Source organism: Protopterus annectens, chromosome 2.part2 (assembly GCF_019279795.1).
Source record: "Protopterus annectens isolate FY-2018-M chromosome 2.part2, PAN1.0, whole genome shotgun sequence".
Classification (NCBI taxonomy): Eukaryota; Metazoa; Chordata; order Ceratodontiformes; family Protopteridae; genus Protopterus; species Protopterus annectens.
In genome coordinates this window covers 531,911,545-531,933,719 of record NC_056730.1, presented here as the reverse complement: position 1 = coordinate 531,933,719, position 22,175 = coordinate 531,911,545, and the positions used below count along the sequence as shown (strand labels likewise).

Below are 22,175 nucleotides of genomic sequence, written 5' to 3'. Positions count from 1 at the left end.
ACCAGGGGTGACGTTACCAGGGATGAAATCCAGAAACCCTGGGGGTAATTATGTGATGTTTTATAATCAGAATACCTCTAGGATTAAAAACATTATTACTCAACATTGGAGCAGGTTTAGGTGTTATTCAGAGTTGGAAGTTTTGTTTACTAACACCCTAGAATTCGCATACAAAAAAGGCAGGAACCTCAAGGATTTGTTGGAGCATAATGGTTCTATTGTTTCATGTAAGAAATTGGGAACCTACAAATGTGGGGCATGTGCCCAATGCCCATATATACTTAGACAGGATTCTGTACACATCCTGTCCAGAGACTATCAGATTCAGAGTAGTAGTTTTTCCAATTGTAATAGTGAAGGCTTGATTTATTTAGCCCTATGCAAAACCTGTGGTGCATTTTACATTGGAAAAACTACTCATAAACTCAGAAGGAGGATTTATGAGCATTTATATGCTATTAGAGTTGAAGACATTAAAAATGCCTTGTTTAAATATACACTGACATGTCCCCAAGCAAAATGGGGCTTCTTTGTTGTAGAGAAGGTTCAATGTGATGTGAGGGGGGCCCCATGGGAAAATAGGATAGAGGTAAGAGAAATATTTTGGCAGTTGTTATTGGAAGCCAATAGATTCCCAGGGCTGAATGAATACATATCCATTGCCCCTATTTTAAAAATGAGAGCTGCAAAACTATAAAATAAGTACATATATTGTTTTGCAAGTTCTTTTTGTTGGTTTTTGATTCAAGTTTATTTATCTGCCCAACACATATTGTGATGGTTTTAGTATTTATATATTTATTTTAAAGTTCTTTTTTAAAAAAAATGTGCATGTTTCTATCTATTTTCATCTGTATTTGTGGCAAGTCGGTAGGTTGTTATGAACATTTTAGTTATAGGATTTAATTGGTGTCAATTAAACAATTGTTTTAACTATTAATTAAATTGGGAGGGGTATATAAGCAGGCACAGCCTTCATTCATTCATTTTACATCTGAAGAAGTCTGGTGGACAAAAACGCTTTGTATTGTGTGGCGTTTATGCGATTAAACCTATTGCTGCTTACACCTACAGGCTTGTATTTTATTATTACCTCCTGCCTCTTTAGGTGCCTGTTGTGGTTTTACTGGTTCTTGGTTCTGTGGCACCCTTTCCTTGGAGTTTTTGGATTATGTGTAATTATTGCTGTTTTATATTGGAAACTCCTGAGGTATTTAGATTGAACAACAGGAGCATATCGATTCATGGGCATTTTAATTGTTGTAGCTCCAATGTGGTCTATTTGGTCAAGTGTATCCAGTGTCCATTTTTTTACATTGGGAAAACCAGTAGACAGCTTAAAAACAGGATGGCTGAACATTTGTTGGACATTAAGCATGATAAATCCACTAATGCCCTCAGTAGACACATTCATGATCATAAAGATCACAAGTTTAAGTTTTTAGTCATTCAACAGATAGTGAAAGATATACAAGGAAGAACCTTAGATATTCATTTGGATATTTGTGCGCTTAAGTGGCAGTTGCAACTGAATATCCAGGAATTAATGAAATGACAACTATTTCATGTATTTTAAAACTGAAAAACATTTTAGGTTAAATGTTGATATTATTTATTAATTATTTATAATATATTTTTATTGAGATACATGCTACCTTTCAATTAGATTGTGCATTTCTAGTTTTTTACATATTTATTTGTGTGCTTTTAAGTCTTGTGTGAATATTTAATTGATTATTAAACATGTTAATTGTCTTCTTGTATAAAAAGGCTGGTTGGGGTAATTATTCTTGTAAGAAGGAGGAAAGCGCTCAACATTGTGAATAAAGTGTGAATTATTTCCTGTTATGCTGAGTCTTGGTTTGTGGTTCCTGTGTTTGTTCTACTTTTGCATCGCTGTTAGAGGAAAGCTTTGGATCTTTTGGAACAGGATTTATAAACACTGCTGTCTAGATTGTGGTCATTGTGTTGATGTTGATTGTGAGGCTGAGATTAAATATATGTTTAAAGGAGAGGTAACCATAAAGTATTAGTAGTGATAAAGAAACCAAGGGTACACATTGTCTGATCCTGAGGGAGAGTCAAGTGGGATTTGTTGAAGTAATCGAATAATTTGCTTGGCAATGATTTTCAAAAAGTAAAATGAGGGAAGGCAGTTGGGGGTTTGTTTCTATTTGGGAAGGAAAGGAAGAAATGTCTGTGGAAGGGAGGTTGGAGACATTTTTCAAGAGGTGTGAGTATACCAGCATGGCAGGCAATATGCACTGGTAAGGAAAGCTGCTTTGGAAGAGCTCTTCCAGATAAGTTATTTACTTTGTTCCAAAATTGTCTTGGAAAGTGTAGGAGTCTGGTTCATTTAGATTTAATGTATCTGACTTTGTGCCTGTGGATTACTTGCTTGGTGATATTCTGTAGGTTGGTGTAGTGTTCTGTATTTGTGTTTGAGAGATCATTTTTCCAATTGTTTTCTAGACTTCATCTCAAACCTGCTTTAAGGTTTTCAGTTCTTTGGTGAGTCATCCAGTGTTGGTATGTTTAAATAGTCTGTTGAGTAATGGAAAGTGAGAGTTCTGAAGAGTTAGGAGAAGTTGAGAGAACAGTCAAGCAAAGTATGGATAGCCAGTCCATGGTGGAGAGTTGGGCTTACAGTTTGGAAAGTTTGTTTGGAAACTTGAGTTTGAAGGAGACCATATGGGGCATTTGATTATTTGAGGAAGACAAATAAGGGAGGTTTTTATTTGATGAAGTTCACATTACTTTGTGGTGGACAAAAGTACATATGAATTAAGATATATTTTATGTGGACTGTTGTATGGCAGCTGTCACTGAAGGCTGATGGTTGGGTGGAGAAAGAGGAGATGTTGAAAGGGTGGAAGGTTGTAATGTGGTCTAGGAATGAGTGGTGGTGGTTTACCTTCAGATTAGGTCTGGTTGTCTCATATTTGCTAGTAGTAGTATCAGGTCAATAAGAAGTCCAGGCATATGATGCCTAATGAGGACAAGAAAGTTAAGGTTAAAGTCACCAAGAATAATGATGTGTTTGTTAGGAGTTGATGCAGCTAGGATGTTTTGCAGAAGAGCTTTTAATTTTGTGATTGTAGCAGGGGTTGGAAAGTAAGTAAGTGCAATATATGGTGGAGGCGTGGAGATGACTTGAGTGTCAGTTTAGTGAGAATCCAGTTTGGCTCATGATCAGTAGAAGGGTTGGCTAGGATAATTACGGAAAAGTTGAGTGTGGATTTATATAGGATCATTGCACCACTACCAGTGTTCATTAATATCACTACTGCAATAGCCTAAAGCTATATGGGTTATATCCTCTCCAGGATTTAATGGCCAGCCTGCTTGTCTCCAAAAGTCTCTGGCTGCCTTCCACACATGTGCCCTGACTGCTGTATCATGAAATTCAAAGAGAGAAAACAGCAGCATGAGCTCCAAAAATGCCTATTATTTTATTGCCACCGTCAAGAGCTCTCCTTTTGCGCTTCACATACTAGACAGTCAGCACTGATCTTTCTTTGCTGGCAGATAAATCCCTTCTAGGGATCCCTTCCATACATTATTTTAATTTTGGTCTGTTTTTGACTAAATGTGGTATGAAAAAGGTCCTATAACCACAGAACCAACCAGTGTATAGTGCAAAGTGTTTAGATAGCCAATGGAAATATAGCAGTCACCCCCCCCCCATTGAAAGCCAATCACATTTAGGGTATAGAGTTGGGGGACTAATCAGAAGGACAGTACCAGCCACTAGTTCAAAACTAAACATCCACACTAAGGAAACATCCAATAATCAAAAAAATCAACGTGAAATACAAACTGTAAAATAGGCTATAGAATAAACAGCCAGCGTACACATAATGCAAATCCCACATTTAAACGTACTAAAGTATATAAAAAGGAAACATTCAAACCTACTCAGTGAAATGGCACATAAAACTCAGTTACTGAGATCTATGTAAACAAGCTATGAGATTTAAGTACAGGTTTCAGAGGGATCTTCCCATTTAGTCCCTACCCCCTATCTGCACAAGGTCTAATAATCCATCTCCATTCCACTTGTTTAGTAGAACTGCAAAAATTGTCATCTGATATGCTTTAAAGTGTAGAATGTAACCCAATTTAAAAAATGAAAACACAACTTTTTGATAAATTTATGTTCATTGTTTACTTTGCTTTAAATGATTGTGCTTCATTCTGATTATTTGCTTTTATTTTTCCTGTTTCTTCTTCTGAAGAGGGTCAACTGTAGGGGGCACAGAGAAATTACAATTCAGAGAAAAAACTGTAAGCCCTTCTTTAACTTGACAACAAACTCTAATAATGTTGGGATATTTGTTCCTTGTGGTTGAGATATTGCAAAAAATGTCCTGCCTTGTAATGGCTTCCTGATATTCTTTGTATCTTCTTTGTACAGGCACAGCTGGAGGCACAGAAAGCAACACAAGATTTCCAAAGAGCTACAGAGGTGCTGCGTGCAGCCAAAGAGACAATTGCATTGGCAGAACAAAGGCTTCTAGAAGATGATAAGCAATTTGACTCTGCTTGGCAAGAGATGCTGAACCATGCTACCCAGAGAGTAAGTTCAGTAAAGCATTACAAGTCCAGTTCAGTGCATCACTCAGCCTTTGTGTAACATTCAGTGAAATATTTGTTGTATAAAATTCTTACTCAAGAAAAGTACCAGCAGCTACAAACACTTATCTAACGCACTCCTCACTATCTTCATGTTAAAGAGCAGGTGATTAGTTTTAAGGAGTTTTATGTTAACACTGCATTACTCAACTGTTCTTCTTATATGATTAAAACAAAACACTTACTATGGGCAGTACCAGAGAGGAAACACTGCATGACCTGACAATTTCTTGCTAGTGTTTATTGTGTTTCCGTGTTTTGGATTTGTTCTTTAGCTCTTATGTACTTGTATAAGGTTCAGATGATCGTCTCTACTGAGAGTGAGTATATCCTGATTGTTGTCAGTTTCTATCTAGAAATTGAAAAAAAAAAATGGTTTCTTCCCTTCCTGTGGACACCAGTAGAGTTCACAAAATGGAATGCACTAACATATGTTTGTGTGTGGCGTCTTTATGTATCCTGCTGTGATGTACATTCTGTTCAGTTTTGTATGCCACTTTGAGTGTTACAGATCTCAAAACTTTGCAGAACATTTTTGTTACAAAATAGTTATTTTGCCTTTATCACTTTAACAACTTACTTTTTTTCTTATTTTAATATTATTTTCTTTGAATCATGGAGAAAATTGTAAACAAACGGAGATTAAGCCATTTCCATAGCATAGAGGTATAATTCTCAGACTCTGGCCCATCTGACCAGTTTTGGGGAGAGGATTGTATATCAACTGTGTATTTTTCAAGTGTATATATCTACACTTTTGCTAGTGCTTATTATATCCCTTTTAGGGTAGATTAAACCACTGATTGTAATTGTTTTTTTATATATTGTGATGCCCCAGTACTGGCCCAGTATTCAAGGAGCATCAATCCTCACCACTGGCACCAGTGGGGGATGTACACAATGGGAGGATTGAGGCTACTTGAATACTGGTCCAGTGCAGGGGTGTCACATATTAATTGGTTGGCAGTGATGGGATAGCCACATTACATATTAATTGGCTTGTATTGGTGTCGCTATTTAATTCCTGTAGCCTGTGAACAGTGGTCACTAAGGAAGGTGTTTTTACTCTCAATCAGATGTTTGAAAGGATATGTAAACAGTGTAATGTTGACCAAGGGCTCTAGGTACAGTTCCTGTCCCCCTTACTCCATGGTAAAGCTGTAACTGCTATTTCTAAATTGTCTGATGCTAATTGCTTAAATTATAATACAATAAAAAACAGTCTTTTAGAATGCTTTAAGTTAACACCTGAAGCTTACAGGAAAACGTTTTGTGAGCATAGACACAAGGCAGATGAAAGTGTGTGTGAATATATTGCTGAACTAAGCACTTATTTTCATAGGCGGATGAATGGATGTCAGGTCACCACTTTTGAAGGGCTGGCAGACCTTTTGGTGAGGGAACAAGCCCTTAGCACTTTGCCTGAGGACATGAGAATCTGGTTAACTGATAGACAATGCACTACTGCAGATGAGTTGGGGAAGAAGGGAGACCTATGCCTAGCAATCAGAGCATCACTGCACAAGAAAGGGACACCCAGTGCTGCTCATTGGTCTAACGGAACCCATGGTGGGGAGCCCAGACTACCCCAATTGAGTCCACCAGTAGAAGGGGAAGCCACTAGTCCAGGTATATGGCCAGGACCAAGGGTTAAATGTTTTAAATACAACCAGTGGGGCCATATAGCATATAGATGTCCACAGAGGCAAGATGGAGAACAAAAGGTGGGAGAGCCAGTAAGTGGGAATGGCAGAATGCAAGCAGTAAGTTGTCTCGAGACACCAAGAGTACCAAACTACCACAAGAGGTTATATCATATCGTAGTAAGTGAGACAGAGGCCATTGCTAAGAGAGGCACAGCCTCTGACCTAACCATTGTGAAGCCTGCAGTGGTTAAAGAGGAGCACTACTTGCTTGGACAGTCTACTCCAGTCAGAGCTTTAGGAGGGACCCCATTCCAATTACCTTTGGCTAGGGTTCACCTTGACTGGGAGGGTGGAAAAGGAAGACAGCAAGTAGGTGTGTTTGAGGATATCCCTGCATATGTCCTGATAGTGAATTGTTTTGATAATGTCGTACCCTGTGTATATGCAGTTACACACAGTCAGGCTTGGAGACAAGCATGTGGGTCTGGTAGACTGGAGAAGACCCAGACAGACCGCACACTTGTAGCCAGGACTGGTGAGGTGGTTACTTCAGGGAGGGAGCTACCATGTAGCAGTGAGAATGAAGGTGAGCCACAGCTGCTTGTGGGTACTGATGTTCCCTTGGACAGAGTGACTTCAAGGGCAGAGGTGAGTAGTAGTACCCAGGCTGACAGTGAGGCACTGCTGTCAGAGAATACCACACTTCCTGTGTAAGAGTTGCTGGGAAGGGTTACTAAAAGAGAGGTGAGACAGGCTCAGCTCTCAGACCCTACATTACAAGGTCTGAGGGTGAGGCACCTGATTCTCAAGGAAAGGGGGGATCTGTATACTAGGACAAAGGGTTACTGTATAGAGAGTTAACCCCTGAGGGAGGGCTAGAAGGTGAGAGAATACAGCAGTTAGTAGTGGCCAGAGCCTACCATCTGGCACTTCTGGCACTTCTAGCCATAGCCCATGATATTCCCTTTGCAGGTCACATGGGCATAAAGTGTACAAAGAGAGTATTATGCAGAACCTCTATTGGCCTGGGATTTCCAGGGATGTAACAGTACATCAGATAATGTAGTATTCTCACTATTGAGATGAACAGATCATTAACTTATAAACTTTCCCTAACTAAACAATTGAGTACACAAGTAATGAAGGTAGCTCTGACCTCTTATGTTAAGTTTATACATTAAACAAAACAAGTTGCTTGACTTTACAAGTAAGATATAGAAGTAAACTTCATGCTTCTGTCTATAGTTTCATGTCAAAAGTCTTGTTGGACCTGGAATTCAGTTTATGACTTATGACTCAAAATTCCTGAGTCCAGTCTGATCATACGAATACTGTTGTTGGAGGGGAACAAGTTGGAGGAAACAAATCTAGCTACCAAAGTTTAGGTGTGTCGCTAAAGGGCAGATCCCCCATGATTGCCTTATAAATCTTGTCATACTACATGGTCCCAAATATTTGAAATTTGAGGACAAGTCCAGATCATACAGATGTAGCTTGCTTCTTGCTTTCTGACACCAGCAGCATTTCTGCCCCCCTGTATCATTTTGCTGTACAGTTGTATAGGGATAATTGATAGTTGTAAATTAGTTTAGCTAATGAAAAGCCAGTAAGAGTTGGGAGTCTATTATCATGCAGGTGCTGTACACATAGAGTCTATTCATCCCGAGGAGTACTAATGTGAAGGTACTTTTCCCATCTTCCACAAAGTTCTGTGGTACTATTACTAGGTCATAAATCTCTGTAGCATAAAGATTTTTCTTTTTGATTTTTACTAAAATATACATGGATCCATGCAGCTTTTTTGGGACAGTTAACTACAGTGGAATGAAAATGAAATATATTCCTGTTTTGCAGGCATTGCCACTGTAAGAGATTTACTTGAGGGTATTTGTTATTATATTCTGCCAAGGGCAAGACCTGTAACATTCCTGAATCTATCACATGTTTTGTATATAAAATTCCTGCCTTAATCCAATAAGGCTGCTAAAATGACTTACCATCAATTTTTAATAACTTGTTACCCAATAGACATGAATTTATAGAAAGAATACTGCCATTGCGCATCTTACCATGAATCCTACTGTGAACCAGTCATCCATTCCTCCTGGGTCCCATACCTTGTATGAGTGTATTATCCTTTAGTGGAACTGTTCAGTAGATTAGGCATTACTCTGGTGTCATCCATAGTGAGTGTGGGGAGTCTCTTTGGCCCTATAATAGAACCATCCAATTGAAGCTATCCCATAGGTGAAAAAATTAGGAAGACCAAACTATCCAATGCTTTTCAACATAAAAAGCTTCTTTATATTAGTATGTGGCCTTTTTTCTTTCACATATAAAGTTGACCACCTATTTCTGAACAATTTTAATGAATTTTAAGAAGGTTATTTATGGTAAGTGACACAAAAGAAAAATTATCTTGGGAAGGATTAACAATTTAATAGTTTACAGCTTATGCAAGAAAGGAATAATGTTCATCATTTGATCATTGTTACAGTAGTCTTAGGTATATAGGTTATATCCTGCTAAGGATGTAATATTTGGCCAACTTCCACATCATCTGATGTTGCCCTTCTCATTCTGCTTCACTGATGGGTTACGGATCCGATCCTTGGATCCAATTTGGACACCTTTCACAGACTTCAGCTTCCAGGCTTGAGCTTCCCCTTACCCATAATCCTCCACCTCTAGCCCAACCTCCTTAGATCTCGTTTGCCACCAGTGTGTCCAGCTGTGATTACCAGCGCTCGAGCAGCTAAGTGTAGGTTTTTTCATATTTTCTCTTTTTTTCTCCCTTTTCTAGTTAAACTTAGTGTATTAGTATATTTTAACTTCCTCCCTTCTCCCTTTAATTTCCGAGGTGCATTAGGGCTCTTTTTATTTGTCCTTAACCTCCATTCTGTTTGGACCTTCTTCCTCTCCTTTTACATATATAGTTTTACTAGTAAATAGTTAATTCTATCTCTCTCTCTCTCTCTCTCTCTCTCTCTCTCTCTCCCTCTTTCACTATGGATAAGCCTACAGGATTTAAAAACTACACCAAATGTAAGAGGAAAATTCCACACTCAGACACACACGATAGATGCACTTATTGTTTAGGGCCAGTTCACCTGGATTTCCCTTGTAGCATCTGTGAGGGGCTCAATCCAAGAAACATTCAGGAAAGGAAGAACAAATTGATTTTGAAGGGCCTTATGCCCGCTCCTCTTTCTTCACAAGGGACTCAACCCCCTCCAAGGATTTGCTTGGCTCTGAGGCTAATAAAAGACACCGTAAGGAGTCCAAGGGCTCTTCAGAGCCTTCTGCCAAGGCTGCAAAGGTTTCAGATCTGAGGACATCAGCACCGAGGCCTGTGTCGCCTCCTTAAGATCCAGTTGATTTAGAGGCTCCAAGTGAGTCTTTGACATCATCTAAGTCTCCAGATCCTAAGTTCTTGGATCTGAGCAGTCTTCCACCCCTTCAGATCCGTATATCTCCAGATCTGCAGTCGTCTTGTCTGTCTCCAGGGAGATCCATTACTTCAGTTTCTCTCACAGTGCCTTTGAAGATTTTGCAGACCCCTAGGCACTCTTGTCCGCTTTCAGTGGCCTCCTCCAGATCCTCTCAGAGCCTATATGATGACATGGACAAAATGGTCAGATCAGTCATCAAGGCCCAGATTTAGATGGGTGTACTTCCAGCTTCTTTCCCTTGTAGAACTGAGCCTGTCCCATCTACTTCTTTTTCTCCTTCTCCAATCTGTGTTTTGGTTTTAGAGTCCCAGGACAGTAGTCTTCCAAGGGATTTGGGGTCAGATCAGAGGGCTCTTGCTTCTTCAGTGACGACCATTACCTTGACTCCCTCTGCTCCGAGATCTTCGGTTCATAGTGCGTCCTGGATCTGGGATGTTATGTCTGGATCCAAGGGGCAAGGTTTGGCTCCAGTGTTTTCAGGGCAGGACCATCTACATCTTGGGTAGTCCCCCCATTGGACGCTGTTATAGACTTGGTCACCCATTGGGCCTGAAAGGAGCTGGACACCATAGAACCAGTACCAAAATGACTGGACAAGATTCTTTCTCCCCAGTAAGACTGTACTTTCTGGAGTAAGGGCATCTCAGTTGACACTATGGTGATGGCAGCTGCTACCAAGAAAGTGCTCGCCCAACAGAACTCAACTGTCCATCCGTCGAACAGGGAGTCCAGAGCATTAGACAAGATCAGGAAGCACACTTATGCTTCAGCGACATTTTCACTGAGAGCACTCAACTATTTGGCACATTTTATTTGCCTTCAGAGAGACTTGGTTACAGAACTCTGAATCCTTGGTGGGGTGTTTGCCTAAGGAGGAGTTACATAAAATTTCTCATAAGCTAACCACTCTCACTTCCATAACAAATTCTTCCATGAGGCTTGTTTCCCACTCAGTGGAAAGATCTTCAAGGGCAACCAGCACCAGCATTGCGATACGTCTTCATGCTTGGATGAAGCTTTGTGATTTCACAGAGTCCTTTAAGGTGTCTTTTGTCAGCACTCCATTTGATGGTTATACGCTGTTTGGACCATCAGTTAGGGACACTCTGACCTGCAGATAGCAAGAGGGTAAGACCTTGTCTGCCATAGGGATTAAGTTTTCCATCCCTCAACAAACCTGCTCAAGGAATCAGAGGGGGGGGGCTAAGAAAACTTGGTTCTGTAAGTCACAAGGTTCTTTCCCTTATCAAAGTGGAGAGTGCTCCTCCAGGTACAGAGGAGGAGTGGGAGATGCCACCGTAGAGGCAGAGGGGCCCACAAAACCAGGGCTTCAGGGAACCCTTTTCCAACAAGCCCTTTCAGCGCTCCTGAAGCACTGCCTGACTGTCCTACTCTAGAGGCAGTCAGGGACTGATTTTCTCTGCACTCAAGTGCCTGAGCCCAAATAATTACAAATGCTTGGGTGAAAAGCATTATATCCAAAGGCTATTACATTCCGTTTTCTCTACCGCCACCAAAAATTCAAAAGAATCTCCCCGATGTTCCACCCAGCCAGAGGGAATTTGGCAGTTACCGAAATCATCAAACTGCTGTGAAAGAGAGTCATCCAAGAGGTCTCAGCCGAACAGAGAGGGTCCGGAACTTACTCCCATTTCTTTTTGGTGCCAAAGAAAACTGGGGACCTGTGGTCCATTTTGGACCTAAGTAATCTCAACTTGTATGTGAAGAAAGTAATGTTCTGGATGGTAACAGTTCACTCCATCCTCCCGTTGCTAAGGAAGAATGATTGAATGTGCTCTGTGGATTTCAAGGATAGATATTATCACATAAAAATAGTCAGGCACTCCAAAAGTCATCTGTGCTTCCACCTGGGAGCCAATCACTTCTAATTCAGAGCCCTGCCCTTTAGTCTCACCACAGACCCTGGGATTTTACCAAAATATATGGCAGTGGTTGCAGCTCATCTCTGGCTGCAAGGGTTTCAGGTATTCCTGTACTTAGACGATTGGCTCCTGACTGCACCCACTCTGTGTCACCTTTCTCACTTTACCAGTTGTCCCAATTCCTAGGCATTAAACTTGGATGAGTCACAACCACTGCTGGTTTAATCGCTGGAGTTCATTGGAGTCCAACTGAACACCATTACCCAAATAGCTGCTTTTCCACAGCATTGCAATGACACATTGAAACTTCAAGTTCAAGCCATTTTGAATCTTCCATCTCCTCCTGCCAGGTTGATTCTACAACCTCTGGGAGCCAAGGCAGCTGCTATACTCTTGGTTCCTCTAGCCAGGTACTATATGCACATTCTTTAGTGGACGCTATCAGTTCAATAGGCAATTCTGCATCAGCCCCTTTATGCTCCTATCAGACTGGCAAACACTTGCAGGTCCCATCTGCAATGGTGGATTCAAGCAGATCTGACAATCGGCAGACCTTTCACCCCACCCCCCTTCAGCCACTGTGACCATGGACACTTCCCACCTCGGGGGGGGGGGGGTGGCATTTCCAGGGGAAAATGGTCCAAGGCATATGGACTCCGATAGAGACCAGTTTGCATATCATTGTCCTAGAGATGAGAGTTGTCCTGTTATCATTGCAAGCCTTTCAGGAGGGACAATTGCTATTCACACAGTAGTCTGGTACATCAACAAGAAAGGAGGAATCCATTCATACCATCTCTGCAGAAGGCCATGAGGGTTTGGGCATGGGTGATCTCTTCAAACCACTTTCTGCTTGCAGCACATGTGCCGGGGAAATCCAACATGTTTGCAGACAGGCTCAGCAGATTTATACTGATGCCCTATGAGTGGTCCCTCAGTCAGTCAGTCAATTGCAAATGAGATATTCGACCGTTGGGGTCTGCCATCTGTCCTTTCTGGAATCCTTATATAAGCAAGGTTCTGGTTTTGTGACAATTAAGCTCCAGTTGGCAGCCATATTCAACTTCCATTGAAGATTACTTTTGCGATCTGTTGCTTCAGGCAGGTTATGTAAAGCCTTTATGAAAGGTATTTTTCTTCTTAGACCTCTAGTCAAAGATCCAACTCCTCCATGAGATTTGCCTGTCGTTGTACAAGCCTTGACCCAAAGCCCCTTCAAACTGGCTAATGATTGTGACTTGAAATATTTATCCTGGACGTCCACTTTACTTGTTGCCATTACTTCAGCAAAAAGGGTCTCCAAATTTCCTCTTTCATCCAAACTTCCCTACATAATTTTTCACAAAGATAGGGTTTCTGTCTGTACTAATCCTTCATTCATGCCAAAGGTCACCACTTCAGCTAATATAAACCAATGCACTCAGCTGCCAGTGTTTTTTTCTAACTATTCCAACAAAGGAGAATACCTGCTACATTCCTTAGATGTTCGCAGACAGCTACGTTTCTACTTCCATAGGAGGAAACTGTTCAGAAAATCAGAGGAGTTGTTTGTCTCTTTTTCACCTAATCATAAAGGTCAAACAGTATCAAAAGAAACAATAGCAAAATGGATTACTAGTTGCATTTCCTTTATTTATGAGAAGAATGGTTTGAAGTTACCTGGTCCTCCAAAAGCCCATTCAACAGATCCATTGCTGCATCAGCATTTTTCATCTACGATTCCCATTGATGAAATTTGTGCTGCAGCCTCCTGGTCTAAGTCTCATATCTTTGTGACCCATTATAAGTTAGATATGGTGTCCAGGAGGAGAACACCCTTGGGTTCCTTGTTGATCCAGCATAGCCATCCTTGATGCCACCCAAGAAATCATGTAGCTGGGGACTCTGACCCATCAGTGAAGCAGAATGAGAAAGACAACATCAGATTTATTAGTTATGTATTTACCATAACTTGGTATCTGTGTTGTCCTCTTTTCATTCTGCTTCACCTTTCCGCCCAACCATCCCCAACCAAAATGCTTTGGTTGTAGAGGATCTGGAACAGCCTTTGTTGGAAGATGTACTCCAGGATTTGCTCCTGGTTCCTTTTTCTTCTCTGTCCTGTTTATAGGGGCAGCCAACTTGATCTGAGGAGGTTGGGCTAGGGGTGGAGGATTATGGGTATGGGAGGAGCTCGAGCCTGGAAGCTGAACTCTGTGGAAGGTGGCCGAATCAAATCCGTGGGTCGGATCCATAACCTATCAGTGAAGCAGAATGAGAATATTGCAACACAGATACCAAGTTATGCTAAGTATATAACTAATAATTCCACTCACTCAAACCATTACCAGCTCAAGGAGAGCTGAAGAGAAACAGCAGTTTGGAAGCCAAGCCCTTCAGAGCTTTCCTACCACCAAAGAGTGCTCTTCTAGTGAACTTTCGAGGATCAGCGGTCAGCTAATGCTTCTCTGCTTGACAGATAAGTTCCCTTCAGGGGAAAAAACTTCCATCTTATGTAATTACTGAAAACTTTTTTAAGCTAGAAAAAATGTTTTTATAGACTGTTGTGTGACCTTTTGTAATTGTTTACTGTGAAGAGTGACTTTTTACTTTTGAGAAAAATTTGTTTTTCCTTTCTAAAACGTGCTGTTTTTGGGTGCTGAGAGAGTGTTTAAAGTGTTTTTATACTGTTTTTGGTGGAAATGTTTACTTTTTTAATACTCACTTAATTCACTGACTACTGCTGGCAGGCTCTCCTGGATATCAGGCATCATTTTTGGCTTCACAATGGTTCCTCAGTTCTTCTTTCTTGCTGCCACTAAATGAAAAAATCTTCCAAGCAGCTTTTGTCCTTTCACTAGACTAGAAAATCATCTGCACCACAGATGGGTGACTTGTTTTGGCCATTTCTGGTTCTTCAGACCATTCATCTTTTCCTTTGGCTCCCTTTGGTATAGTCCCTACAGCTGCCGTGGACTGGGAATTAGGAATGCCCTCTGTGATTGTTAGAGTGCTGTTGGTAAGCAGGGGAGAAAAACTCTTGTCTTTCTTGGAGGAAGGGACAGAGAATACCTCTCTTCTTAGCTGAAGTGGAATTCCACCCTTAGGGAGGTTTTTGCCTGTGTCTGCTTCTTTAGATATTCTTGCCAAAAAGAAGCAAAAGGTTAGACATTTATCGTCATTTGTCTAAGTTACTTTAGGAAGGAATAATTTATTGGGTTTAGGTCAGGGTTTAGTTCATGCTGTTGACCCGTACAGCTCTGGTGTTTTTCGTAAGTGAAAAAGGAATCCTTCAATGTCTGAGGAGTTTCAGGACATTAAACAGGAAAGTGATCATGAGGGGACAACTTCTGATCTGATGTTGTCATTCTTCACGTAATCCATGACTGTGTAATCGGTTCTGAGCCTCAGAACCGACTTGGCCATTTACTTCAGCTCATGCCTTCCAAACTCTCAAGCTGGGCTCTACCCATAATGCTCCTAAATTACCTCAGATTTCGTTTGCCGCTTCAGACGCATACAACCTCTATCAAGCTTTGGCAGTTCTTTAAGTAAGTTTTATTCTTTGAATTTATTCAAATCTGTACTAGTTTTCCTATATTCTACTTCTTAAATACTTTATATTTGTACCTGTTCCTATCCCTTTCACTTTTACATGCGCGTATGTGTGTGATTTTTCTCTTTTCCTGTACTGTTAGGTAGCCTTTCTACACTTACCATTGCTGGTACTCTTCTGTTACCTATTTAGAGGTATTTCTTGGATACCATAGTTGGTACCCCTTTCTCTCCCTTTCTCCAAAAAAAAAAATAAATAATAATCCTTTGCTATTCCCCTTCTGTGTGTCAGTATGTGTGTGTGTGTGTGTGTGTGTGTGTATGTGTGTGTGTGCGTGTGTGTGTGTGTGTGTGTGTGTGTGTGTGTGTGTGTGTGTGTGTGTGTGTGTGTGTGTGTGTGTAGATCATGGCTGAAAAATCCGACTCCACTGTCAAACCTTATAAGGGCACTTCTGGCTTTAAAAGGTGGCAAAAGTGCAATAGAAAAATGCCCAATTCAGATGAGCATGTGTGGTGCTTGTACTGTTTAGGTGTTGTTCACTTACAAGAAAATTGCTCTGTTTGTTGTGGTTTCCCTGCCAGAACTCTTAACTGAATGGAGAAACAAGCTGGTTTTGAAAGGCATGCTGAAAGGGGACTTTGAAGAGGCTATTTCTGGATCCAGGACTGAAGGCAGGTCATCTTCCTCTTCTACCACAGAAAAAAAACGATCTCACTTGGTTCCAAGCTGTTCCTCTTAACCGCCTAAAAAGGTACTGAAAAAGCCTTTGGCGCCTACATGCAAGAAAGACTTGGAACCTACTGCATCTTCAGATGCGACAACTGCTGCTTTGGCACCAGAAATTTTGTTGGTACCAGAGCAGACTAATTTGATCTTGTTTCCAAGACCTAGATACTCACCCTCAGTTGATCCATTTAAGGACTGACCACCAAGTCCTTTTTTTGAACCGAGACCACCTAGTTCTCCTTCGGCGTTGTCGGTTCAATCCACTAAGAACCTGTCAGAATCGGATATCATGAGACTGGTGGACCAGCTCTTGATGATGAGGGCATTAGCTTCTTTTCTCATAGCAATGCATATCCCAGGGAGCTCCAACGTGATAGTGGACAAGCTGAGCAGAACTATTTTGATGCCTCACGAGTGGTTTCTCAATCCTGTGGTGAGAGAAAAGATCTTCCATCACCGGGGCCAACTTTGCTTAAATCTGTTTGTGTTCCCTCTCAGCAACAAGTGCAGCAGTTACTTTGCCCTGATCCCCCCTCCAGGGGAGTCACCGAGGGACACTATTCTCCACAATTGTCCCTCCAGTCTCCTCTATGCTTTTCCTCCTACTTCTAAATTGATTTCTAAAGAAAGCCACAATGTTGAAGAACACAGTAATCCTCATTGCCCCATTCTGGCCTCGACAAGTTTGGTTTCCCTTCCTTTGGCCTCATCTACTTGAGTTCTGGACACAGCTCCAGATCTATTATCTCATCCAAAGGGAATGGTTCATCCGAATCTCCAATATCTCAAGCTCATTGCATGGCTTCTCCAATTCCCGTTATTGCCAGGCATTCTTCCCTTTCCTCTCCCATCCGTCAAATCATTGTGGTCCATCATAAACCTTCTAAGAAACTATTCCAGAGTAAATGGGAAAAGATTGCTAGATGGGCTCTCAGTAATTTTCTAGACCCATATACAGTTCCTGTGCATAAAGTACTGGATATTTTTAGCTGACCTTTATCAAACTGGATCTTCAGCCTCTACAATTAAAGTCCATCTAGCTGCAATATCTAATTTCCATAACAGTTTTAATGATTCATCCCTTATGTCACATAAACTTTGTAAAGCCCTTTTGAAAGGAATTCTAATGTTAAGACCTTCATTTAAAGAGCCCATTGTTCCTTGGGAATTAACCCTAATTCTACAGTCCCTTACTCTTTCCCCTTTTGAACCATCAGCTACATGTGACTTAAAGTTTCTGACTTGGAAAACTTTATTCCTAGTGGCTATAACTTCTGACAGAAGAGTATCTAAAAGTCAAGCCTTGTCCTGCAACCCCCCTTACATAGTATTTGACAAAGCCAGGGTCTTCCTAAGGACTAATCCATCCTTCTTGCCAAAAGTAGTCTCAGAATCCAGTATCAATCAAACACTACAACTTCCTGTCTTTTTTCGTAACTTCTACAATAAAGGAGAATATTCTCTACATTTATTAGACGTTCACAGACAACTACATTTTTATCTTCACAGAGCAAAGGATTTCAGGAAGTCTGACTGATTATTTGTTGCCTTTTCCTCTCTATCCTTGGCTAATCCATTTACCAAGGTTACCTTAGCTAAATGGCTCAGAGATTGTATCACTTTTATCTGTCATTCAAAAGGACTTCACCTTCCACATCCAGTGAAAGCCCACTCAGCCAGAGCTGTGGCAACTTCTGCAGTTTTTCATGCCAGAGCTTCTTTAGATGACATTTGAGCAGCAGCCACATGGTCTTCTCCTCATACCTTGATCACTCATTACAAATTGGATCAGGACTCTAGGGGACAAGCATCATTTGGTGTGATGGTGCTTAGGAATATTCTTCCATGAGACCTCCCAAGATTCAGGTTGATGGGGACTCTGTCCCACAGTCAAGGATTACGTGAAGATTGACAACATCAGATAAAGAAGTTATATCTTACCATAATGCTCAATCTGTGTTATCGATCTTCACTAATCCTTGATATCCTCTCCGTCCTTCCCCCAGCCTGAGACTGTTAGTGGATTGAATTCTCCCAGGACTGGCTTCATAATAGGGACACAAATCTGGTCTCTTTTTTTTATTTACTATTTGTCTGCCACTAATTTAGGCAAACTCGATCTGAGATAATTTAGAGAGGAGCATTATAGGTAGAGCCTAGCTCCAGAGTTTGGAAGGAGCGAGCTGAAGTAAGCAGCCGAGTCGGTTCCAAGTTCAGAACCAAGCCCACAGTTAAGGATTAGTGAAGACTGACAACACAGATGGAACGTTATGGTAAGACTTAACTGCTTTTTTCCCTCCTCAGGTTTCTGATTCTGACTCTGGGGAGATTGTTTCTTCTAGTCCATTGGAAGAATTTTCCGTTTCTCAAACCATATACAGAATAAATAAGTTGTTTCAATAGGAATATAATGATCATCCCCTATCATTAAAGAAATATGATTTATTACAACTGGAATTTCCTAACCCTACTCCATTTCCTTCTGTTATTCCAGCACTGGAGGATGTTTTAATTACAGCTTGTGTAACTTGGCCGGTAGATGGCCTGATGCCCCTTAAGAAAGAAGATAGCTTGTAACAAGCACATCAGTCTTATGAGGTTTTATTTACTAACCACATATGAGTCCCAGCGGTGATTTCCTTGGTAAACCTTTCTGCTGATAAACATTTGGTAAATGCTAATCCCTCACCCTCTGATAAGGATAGGGAAAGCCTTTGAAAGATTTTGTTAAAAAGTGTATTTTTCTGCAGCACTTATTTTCACAATTCTTAATTTTCACACTCACTTGTTAAAGTTCATGTTTGCGTCTTTTGAGAATATGAGGAACAGTATTGCCTCTTTTCCCTCATCTGAGGAAAAATCATCTTTGTGTAATCTTATTACTTTTGTGTCTCAGGTGACTAAACACTCTTTGAAGAGTGCTTATGATTCAGCAGATACCATTTTCAGAGATGCTGCTACTGGAACTGTTATGAGAGGGTTTGTCAGGCACAACACCTTCCTGAGGATGTTAAAGCTGAAATTTTGAATTTTCCCTTAGATAGAAGTAGAGATGTTGTGTTTGGACAGTCTGTTGCAGAACTCCTCAAAAAACGTGAGGAGAGAGGGAAAATTATTTAGAGAGTTTCTTATATTTTTCAGCTTTCCTTATCCAAATTTATAAAGGTTTTACAGCTACGTCTGCACCTTAAGTACACACAGCAAACTGCTTGTAGGCAGACTTATGAAAAGCAATGGTGGGGGTGGAAGGTCACCAATTAGAAAGGAGAAGTTTTCCAGAAACGGACATTTTAACTACTCTGAATGCCTGTCTACATATTGTGTCCCATCCCCTGAACAGTACTTTAATTCTTATCAAAAGTCTGGCTCTCCATTTCTTGCTTTGGCAACATTTAGTCTCAACAAATTACTTCTGAGCATGATTTATCAGGGATGCAATGGCATTGAGAATCCATCCTTCCTTTTCAGGGGATTGCTCCTCTTCTGCCAGATCAAACATCTTTATTCTGTTCTGTTGTACAGCATCTGCTGGCACAGGGGGTGATCAAACTGTCTCCCTCCTTCTCTGATAGGGAAAGTATTTTATTCAAGAATGTTTCTGGTATCAAAGAATGGATCTTCATGTAAACCAGTCTTAGATCTTTCCTTTCTAAACCAGTTTGTGAAAGTTCCATAGTTCAGAATGTTATCCTTTCATGACCTGTTACCCCCTCATTTCCCCTTTATGTTTTTTGATAACTTTAGATTTAAAGTATACTTGTCTTAACATTCTTATAGCCATGTATTTAAAAAAAATTAAAGGTTTTCTGTGTTTGTATTACACTGTCAATTTTCTGCATTACCCTTTGAGTTATTCACTGCTCTAAGGGTGTTCACAAGGTATCTAGCTCCATTTACAGCCTATTGCAGACTGCAAGGTATTCACATGTTTCCTTATTTAGTTGACTTACTCATCTTTGCAAAGTCTTTTTCAAAGTGCATGGAATTGCTCATTTGGAAACTATATCTGTTCACAAACTGAGGATTCAAGAGAACATTTAAAAGTCTTGCTTGACTCCTTCTCACAAGATAGTTTTCTGGGGTGTCCCCCAGATTCCCCAGTTCAAAGTGTTTTGATTCCAAAGAAAAAATAGATCTATATCTAGATCTTTTCCTAAGCTTTTTCACTGTCATCAAGACTACAGCAAGAAAATTTCTCAGGTATCCTTGATTCTCATGATTTCTTTAATCAGAATGCAAGAGAAAAACTCAGTGGTACCTAAAAATCAATTTGTTTGTGTCTTTCGGCTTTTCACGGTTAGGGGTCGCCACAGCGGAACTCCAGTCCGCTAATGATTGGCAGTTGATTTTTACGTACTGGTTTGCCAGGCCTGACGCACAACCTTCAACGAAGGTACACCCATTCACGCATGTCTCCACGCAGAAGACGCTCTAGCTGAGAATCGAACCGGACAGCATCTTACTGTGAGGCGACAATGCTACCACAGCACCACCATCGCGGCATGGTACCTAAAAATCAGTATGTTCCCAAAATCAAAATTCCCTGACGTTCCAGATTTCTGTGTTGGGATTTGTAAAAAGGGAACTCCTTTGGTGGAGAGACCATTTTTTTCCTGAATCCAGGTCTTGCATTTTCTTTCCCGTTCCAGCACAGTGTCTGACTACAGAGACCAAGTGCAGGGTCTGTGGAACAAAAAGGACAGCCAAAAAAATATAAACATAAAATAGATGTTGGCAGTTATACGCACTCACAGCTCTGTCAGTCATCTATGGTCCCCAGGACCACTACAAGTGGTTACAGACAACACCGTAGTAATTTTGTACATAAACACAGGGGAACCAGATCTTGTGCTGTCTCAGAGTTAGAATATATAAGTTGATGGATTTGTGTGGGATGCAGCCCCCACACAAAGGGGAGCAGAGGGGCAAAATCCACTGCAAAAAAGATTGTTTTAAAGTTGTGTGCTCCAAGGTTATTTCTCAAAGCTTGCATATTGCAATATTGATTTTTTTTACCCAGTTATTTTCAGTTGATATTATGATTGTTGATATTTTGGAGTTTCGTTGTTTTAAAGTTGACCCGTGCATATTTATATGGACAAGTCAGTATATGTGATTGAAGATCAGCTGATCACACATTCTGTTCTTTTTTTAATTAGTGTGAGATCACAGTACAGTGTGGATCAGGAATTCGCCCTTTCCCCACTGTAGTGCAATCCAGGCGTTGTTATATATAATTAGCATGGAGATCGGAGGGGAGTGGTATAGTGTTTGCAATGGCTTCAAAAAACTAAGCAGGATCTCTAAATTTGACATAAAGAGTTGCTGGAAAAGATAAGCAAGACCTGGTTTCTTGGCAACTTGGATCGAAGTAAACAATATTGGCACATTACACTAGTCCCAGAAGTAAAGGAGACAAAGGCATTTTTCCATGCCAGACAATCTGTTCCACCATAGAGTCATGTCATTTTGACTCCACGGAGCTTCAGCAATGTCTCAGAGAATCATGGTGAGGGTACTCAGAACTCATGTGAGATATTCAGTAGCCAGTGTGGACAATATGGCAATTCTTCCCAAAATTAGGAGTTATTACTGTTAAGATGCAGGCCATTTTGGATTATACATCAAGCTAGACTAATGCCAAACCCAGGTAAGAGCAAGCTAAGCACAGTGAAAGAGCCCATTATTTTGGCAATACAATAGACAGGGGCATAGTAAAGCCTCTGGCGGAAAATAACCTCAGTATGGAACTGGCCAAGAAAAGACAGATTAAGGGTTTCCTTGGCCTGGCTTGTAAACTGTTATTACAAGTTTGTTCCAGACTTTGTTTATTTTGCTTGTTCCTTGACTGACCTAACAAGGATTGTATCTTACTAAGAATCAACTAGAAGGACATGTTGTGCTCACATCCCATTTTAATAGCTTTGGACTTGTCAAGCAATTTATTGTTTTTGTTGATGCATCCACTATGGGATAAGGGCAGCACTTTCACAAAATGTAGAAAGGGACTGACATCTTACCTGCTATATTAGCAGTACACTCAACACTGAATGACATTACTCAGTGCTTTAAAGAGAAGGTTTAGTGATCAAGTGGGCCCTCAGCACATTGAAGTATTACCTTTTGAAAAGAGCATTTGCATTAATTACATATTAATGCAGTTCAATGGTTGAATAGGCAATGAGATGGTAACTCTAAGCTTTCCTTTTTGACATTATCCCTGCAATCCCTCAATTTTAGGACTCATTCATCTACAAAGCAGCTACCTGAATGTGTTTGGGTTGCCCTGGGCCTACCA

General features: G+C 40.7%; 1 protein-coding gene across 1 annotated transcript in view; it reads left to right on the top strand.

Moving 5' to 3' along the window:
• Positions 1-22,175, top strand: part of SH3BP5 (SH3 domain binding protein 5) — a 1,951,634-nt gene that overhangs the window by 1,070,600 nt on the left and 858,859 nt on the right. Inside the window, exon 4 of the mRNA XM_044064003.1 lies at positions 4,418-4,579. Within this exon, the coding sequence (XP_043919938.1) occupies positions 4,418-4,579 (162 nt within the window). The remainder of the gene's footprint in view (positions 1-4,417; positions 4,580-22,175) is intronic.